Here is a 7,247-nt window from a genome sequence, read left to right on the forward strand (position 1 = left end):
TTTTTTTGCACATTATCAGATGGCATATGGTTGTCACTGTGCCTGTATCCCACACCCACCGGGGAGCAGTTTGGGGTTGCTTTGTACCAGTTTGCAGAATCGGATGATGAACAAAGTTCAGACTTTAAGTTTTGAAGACCCGGCTAGACAAAGCCTTGGCTGGGATGATGTAGCTGGGGCTGGTCCTGCTTGGAGCAGGGGTTGGACTAGATATGACCTCCTGAGGTCCCTTCGACCCTCATTTTCTTTGATTCTGGGATACTTGCAGGGGGGCTGCAAAGAGGATGGAGCTGGACTGACCTCACTGGTGGCAGACGACAGGACAAGGAGCAGCGGGCTCAAGTGGCAGGCAGGGTAGTTTAAGTTGGATATTAAGAACAACCTTCTCATTAGGAGGGTGGTGAAGTACTGGAACAGGTTACCTGGAGAGGTGGTGCAGTCTCCATCCTTGGAGGTTTTAAAGACCCCGGTAGACCAAGCCCTGGCTGGGATGATGTAGTTGGGGCTGGTACTGCTTTGAGCAGGGGGTTGGACTAGGTGTGACCTCCTGAGATCCCTTCAATGCTCATTTTCTGTGATTTCTGTGACTTTCTAGCACAGTTTCTGTCTCCATCTTGCCTCCGTGGCTATTCCAGGTAGTGTCTTTGGTGACGAAGGGGTGGCATTTGGGTTGAGGAATCTGAGAGGCGGAGGGGCTCGGGCATGTACACACAAGGCCATAATGCTAGCTGAGCCCAAACAGGGTCCAAGGGGCTTGTGTGAAGCAGGAGCAAATCACCTGGACCCTGTTTGGGCTCAGCTAGCATTACAGTCTTGTGCGTACGTGCCCCAGGCTCTCGGCCTCTCAGATTCCCTTGGCCTCGCTGCCCGTACATCTGCCTGACCCAGTTCCTCCTGCCCCCGATGAAATGCGAAACTTCAACACATCTCAAGAGTAGGGAAGAAACCGTTGCATTGGGAAAGTTTGTGCAACTGTCAACGTTTTAACAGTGTCTAGGAGAAGCAGGAAACAATTTGAAAATGAATCAGTTCTGACCTATTTAACATGCTGGTCTAGCTGGGGTGGCATGCAGCAGGTCACCATAACCTCATGGGTTGCATTTCACATCAGTGGGTTTGAAACCCTGGTGGAGCTTCATTGCCCCGGCAGGTATTGACAGTACGTTGAGTGTATTGGGTTTGAAAAGGGTATAAGTGACTAAGTCCCCGTGACTCGAGTCACTGCACGGCTTTTGCAGGTTGCATCCATTATTATCAGAGGCAACATGTGGTGGCCTAGATCTATTTAACAATTCCTCCCTAGTCCCAAAACTTCTGAAGTCTCTGGCCAAACCTCCCTTTTCGTCGCACGTGGAGCAGCTTCCTACATCAGGGAGCCTTGGCCTTTCCATTGTTGTTCGTCTGTTATTTTTTCAGGAGTTTATAGAAAACTAGATTGTACTTATCTATATCTGAGCTGGGAAGTGACGTAGCATTGTTCATCTAAGAAGGTGGCTTTTGTCTTAATGCAGAACACAGCAATGCAGCAAAGTCTTCTCTGTATTGCCGGCTTCCGGGAAGTTAGAGACCTGTTTGGGCATAGAGCACGTCCTCCCCTTTGAGTTCAGGATATAATTTTCCAGCGGAAGTTGCCATTATTTCCCTTGGCAATTCTGAATCCTCCTGGGCTTTGGTGGGAGTCCTGGGTGCTGAATGCTGGTAAAGCTCTTGATTGCAGCTGGAAGGCCTGGCTACGCTGCTAAAACTTTGCACTTGTATGTGTAAGCCAGTGAAAGCTCCCTTAACTAATCAACACGATGGCATGACTTTCAGGCTCCCTGAGAATTTCAGCCTCTCTGACTTCTCATGGACTTCAGTGACGGCTTTGGGTGCTGACACCTTTGAAAACCAGGCCATCGGGGCTTCACGTTGCCTTTGCCGTGCACGCTTTCATTTTGTGCCATCCGCTCACAGCCGGGGCTTGTTGATTGCCTGTACCAATTCATCTACTTTCTAGGTATAACAGGAAGCCGTCCCGGCCTGCGCTGAACTTGTTAACACGCTTCCTCCTGTTGTATATTGCTGCCTCTAATGCAGTGCGGCCAGCCAGAAGAGCTTAGCTAGCAGAGAAGTGAGTCATTTCAGACTTGCACTCTGAGGCCCTGAAAATCAAATGCAGCATCCTTTAAAAAACACCGCGCACCGCAAATTAGCAACTGCTTGGGGTAAAAGTGCAGGCTGCACGTTACTTCTGCTTAGAAAAAGTAAATGGCTTTAAATGAGCTGTCATGTGTCTGCAACCAGACTCTTCCAGCCTGGGCCTCAGAGATTTCAGCATTTGGCTATTCTCTGCATGGGCAGCACCGACTGGTAGGAACTGTCCTGGCCTTTGGGGTCAGCGATCTGGGAACAAAACATTCTCTGAGTAGGCTCTGGCATGATGGACTGTAATAGTTCGCAAATAGAAGTGACCTTTCTAATTATGCCGGTAATAGAGCCGTGTTTATTATTAAAGCAGTACTTTGTTGGGGAGGGGGCAGCTGGCCTCATATCCTTGCTCATTCTCTTTATCGCCTTCCCCTTTGAACTGGTGTTGTAGGTTTGGCCGGGAGTCAGATCCGTTGCATCTATTGTCCGCTGGTTCTCCTCCATAAAAGAAGCTCTTATGAAATAATCCGCCATCACATATGTATTTCTTTTAATTGCAAGTGACTGAAAGGAGTGAGCCCTCATTGATGCCTTTCTGAATGGGTTACTGGCTACATGATGTCACTGTAAGGCTTTTTTTTAGGGGTGGGGGGGAGACACAGCCATGTGGCTAATGCACACTTGAGTTGTTTTGAATGCAAACTTGACATCATACCGAAGGCAGCAGAGAACAACATATGCACAGTAAACAGGCAGACTGTCTTATTGATTAACAGATGAGACCTCTATTATCGATCAAAGCTTGGCGAGAAAATTTATCACTTTTAATTTCACTGCTGCCAAATATTTCTGCCTGTGAGCCAGCCGTTACTAAGACAATTTAAAGGCAAAGGAATTCTCTCTCTTTTTTTTTTTTTTAATGGATCTCATGGCACCTCTCTCTGTTTCTGTACCTGCTTTTGTCTGCACCTTGCTCTCAAAACCTGTATTTGGAGGGGGGCAGGGCAGGGCAGGGCATGGAGAGGGTGTTTCTTGGACCCTGCCTGGAAGGGCAGGATGGAGATGAGAATCATTATCCGAATTCCTGGAAATAAGCCACAGAGCAGTTTGATGTCTGAGGATGGGAACGCTTTCAAATGGAGCAGGGAAAGCTTTGTAGCTAAGGTACAGACAACAAGTGATGAAGCCCTTTTTTTTTTTCATTCTTCCCTTCGTACCATCTTGAAGGTTATTCTGTCATACTCTAATCCATGTTTAGTTTCTTAGAGCAGATGAATCAAACTTCAAAATCTCACAAATGTGTTCACAGCTTTGTCCTAGCAGCATATGCTTAGAAGATTGTGTATATTGTTAATCTATTTTTATCTGCAAGTTACTTATCTGCTGTTAGACATCCTGTTTTTTTTCTCATTTTAACTAGAGCCTCTGACCCAATACATGCAGCACATGCTGATAGCAATTTTCTAAGAATTCCCACAAATACCACATCTCTCTAATAGTTGTAGAAATATCTGTGCCTTTCACTAAATTGTGTTGTTTCTGCCACGTTGCTTATCAGATGGTGCCGTGTTCTTTCTTGCCTCCTCTCCTTTAGATAGTGGGACTCGAACTGCTACAATTGGATGGGGGTGCAGGAAACCAATTAAAATGAGATCAGTTGCTGCTCTGATGGAAGTCATTGATGTCTAATGATTTTTTTTTTAAACAAACATTTAATTTCTTGCTGAAAAGCAGCTCTTCCGTTTTAAAAAGCAACGTCACATTAACCGCGCATTTGTTTTCCGAGCCCTTTTTGAACAACACGTTTTGGTTTTGGTCCTGCAACATGCGTGCTTCCCCCACCTTGCTTCTGGGTAAAATAGGGCTTAGACGGCTATGATGTGGAGTGTGAACTATTTTGTCCTTCTATCGAATAGGTTTCCCATTCTGCGAAGCGAGAGACCTTTTTTTTTTTTATTTTATTACTTCTTGGGAATTATCCTAGTTTGTGTCATTTTTCACATTGATCGCACAAATTGGACCCATAGAGGATTGCTGTAGCATGTCCTCAAGAGTGGATAATTCCTGTTATCAGGTGCTGATTGGAAAGCTGTTTTGGTTGGCAGCATTGGACACTGGCTGGTTTAAATTGGTCTCGTTTAAAGCAAAATCCCTATTAACAATTGCAGCTTTCTGAAGAGCCCAGTCCCTATTCTAGCCAGCGCCCAAATGTTTGAGGCCCTCTTCCCTTCCCCCTATAGAAGAAATGGCCCACATTGGGCTGTCTCCTGTGACAGAGGTGTTTCAAGATGGCATTTCCGTCGAAGCATCCGAAGTTGTCCCCGGGGATGGGTACCTTTATAACGTACTTTCTCTCTCTCTTTCTCTGTCTCCAGCGGGTGCCAAGGCGTTTGTCTGTGATCAGTGCGGTGCGCAGTTCTCAAAAGAAGATGCCCTGGAGGCCCATAGGCAGACACATACTGGTAGGTTGATTTTTTCTTCATTTTAAACTCCTTCCCTCCCAAAGGTAGCTGATGTCTGGATGAATTCCCCCCAGTTTCTTGTCCCCTCTGCCTTCTGACGGGAGCATTATCCATCCACCTGATGCTGACAGTTCAGTCGTTCCCTCTTGCAAAATGGGGCTCAGGGCCACAGCAGCCTCAAGCCTGTAAAGTGGCCTCACTGCTTCTGGTCCGAGGGTTGCTGCGTGCAGGGCTGTTTGCTGATAGCCAGTTTTGAGTGAAAGGCGATGTAGACCACGCTGAAGGGAATCAATCCTGCATTGAATCCAGAAGAGGTGAGACCGAGCTCTGTTTTCTCCCAAGTACCAAAACCGGTGTGTAGAGAGGGAGACTCCAAGTTTGATCTTGGTTCCTGGAGGCAAAATAATCCCTAGATATTTTGCCTGCATCTTATATGCCAGTCTGGGAATCTCCTAAAAGTTCCCCCTGAGCAGTGCAAGTTGGATCTGTCGGGGGGCTGAGAGAAGTGACTCTGAGAGTTGTAGGTACAGCAGAGACTCTCAAGATTGCCTGGGTCCATGTCCAGCAAGATGTTTGTCTCCATTGTGGTAATTTATGGTGTCATCTTCCCTCTAAGCTTGTGACTCCCTAGACATAGCCCTCCCTCCCTGCTTTAGATTTCATTTCGGCTCCTGGAGCCCTTCTGGACTCTAGGTAGGTCAGGGGCTGAGAGGAAGAGGTTTCAGCCAAGCAACAGTTCAGAAAAGAAGCCAGGCTCTTTAACTTGAGTCCAAAATCAGCTTGCTGACAAGGTGTTTAGTGGACGCCTGGCTGCTGGAGATGCTGTAAAACTAGGCTGGATGGAGCCATAGAGCAATGGGTATTGCAAGTGTTCGTTAGCTGGACCTGCACAGAGCCTGCATTCATCTAGGGGAGATGGTCGGGGACTAAGCTAATGAGTGCTTCTGCTGTTCCTTAATTTGGAGCATGTTTCTCCTTTAGGCTACAACCCAAGTGTGGCCTGTGAAAATGGAGAACTCACATGTTTTTCCAGATGATCTTGAAGATCTGATGAAGGAGAAATGCATGTCATCTCCATGCCTAAGCTAAATACTTTCTGAACCATCAGATCGTATTTTCAGCTGTGCCGTCCAACATTCACGTAGAAACTGCTTGACAGCTGCTTTCACTGGATGTGAAGTGATCTGTCAAAGACTTCTTGGGCGTGCAACATTTAAAAAAAAAATCTCAGATGGTTTGAATAGAACCTAAGAAAAGGGGTCTGGGGCCACTGTCCCTGGGGAGCTGAGATCTTTCATGCAAGCAAGTCGGGACGGGGGAGATCCTGTTTCGGTCTTTTAACCTGATAGCAAGTCCTGCCCCAGATCTGCTGTTCCATCCCGCACAAAACATGTCAAGAAATCCACTATGGCATTATGTATACAGGCTATGAAAGGTTCATTTGCATAAGTAGTGACCTGAAGTGGCTGCCCAGCTTCCTGTAAAATAATTTGAGTGCTTACATATACCTCCATCCCACAGACCACTGGGAAGGAACCAGGGGAGCCAGAACAATGCTGGTCTTTGTAGGCGTCCTCCTGGTGAGCGCCGCACTCCTGTCCACAATATCTCTCTTCTTCAAAAAAGGAAAGCGAAGGATGGCTGTTTCTCACTTAGGCCTTATGTGAGCTTGTGCTGCTCAGAGGTGTTATCACTGCCAGGGAAGTGGAAACGGGCAGGAAGCACTTATTATCTACATCAACAGTTGTCTTGTTGAACTTTCTCACCTGCTAGCAAAAAAACCCCCAGAAAACAAACCAAGAAGTGCAGAGGGTGTTGCAGTAATATGTGAGGAAGGGGGTATCAGTGTTTTTTCCTGCTGGGTCATAGCTATCAGTACCCTTTCCCCAGGCCTGAGAATAAAGAGGTTGAAGTAAAATGCTGTTGTTAAACAACTGCGCAATGTTGGTTGCTCAATCACATGTCTCAGTTGTGGGTGAGGTTATCGACCTGTTTAATTCTGTTTGCCGAAATCAGGCTTTCACAGATGCTTCTTCTTCCCCCTCCCCGCCTTAATGATTGATTCGTTGGTATTTTGACCAAAGGGAATTATTATGTGGATGCAAAATTCAGATAAAATATTTAATAAGAAGGATTGGTACACATTTTGATAGGTTGCCAAGACTATCCAGTGGCTAAGATCACAAATAAGGATGTTACACGTACCTTGGTCATATTTTTAAAGTTAACATAAGCATGGAGGAGCCAATGAGTGCTTGCAAGTCTATGGGACTTGTACTTCTAAGTCATGTAGTCAGTTTGAGACTCCTACTCCCACCTCTTTTTCATCTGTTGATATGAACAATGACTTTGTCCTGCATCTTGCGTTCTGCAGAGGTCATGTCTGATTGACGTAGGGTACGTATGGAGTTGATTTGAGAAGCCGGTTGGTACATCAGGGCAGCCGAACATTCAGTCCCTCCAACTCAGGTTTCAGGAAGTAGATTTTTTTGTTGCCTGGCTTGAGGGCATGTGCTAGAGAAAGAGAGATGGACATTTTTAGGGGGCTGGTTCTGGGGCTGAAGCATAGCTGGGACTCGGTCTTTATGTAACAGTCTCTGAGAAGGAAGCTCCAATGAGCGGTGTCTAGACAGAATTTCATCCCCGGTATAAGCAGGC

General features: G+C 46.4%; 1 protein-coding gene across 1 annotated transcript in view; it reads left to right on the plus strand.

The window, feature by feature from the left end:
* ZBTB16 (zinc finger and BTB domain containing 16) overlaps positions 1-7,247 on the plus strand; it is a 196,897-nt gene that overhangs the window by 124,909 nt on the left and 64,741 nt on the right. Inside the window, exon 3 of the mRNA XM_019511931.1 lies at positions 4,503-4,589. Within this exon, the coding sequence (XP_019367476.1) occupies positions 4,503-4,589 (87 nt within the window). The remainder of the gene's footprint in view (positions 1-4,502; positions 4,590-7,247) is intronic.

Source organism: Gavialis gangeticus, unplaced genomic scaffold, assembly GCF_001723915.1.
Source record: "Gavialis gangeticus isolate Ggan-Ray unplaced genomic scaffold, GavGan_comp1, whole genome shotgun sequence".
NCBI classification, from domain to species: domain Eukaryota; kingdom Metazoa; phylum Chordata; order Crocodylia; family Gavialidae; genus Gavialis; species Gavialis gangeticus.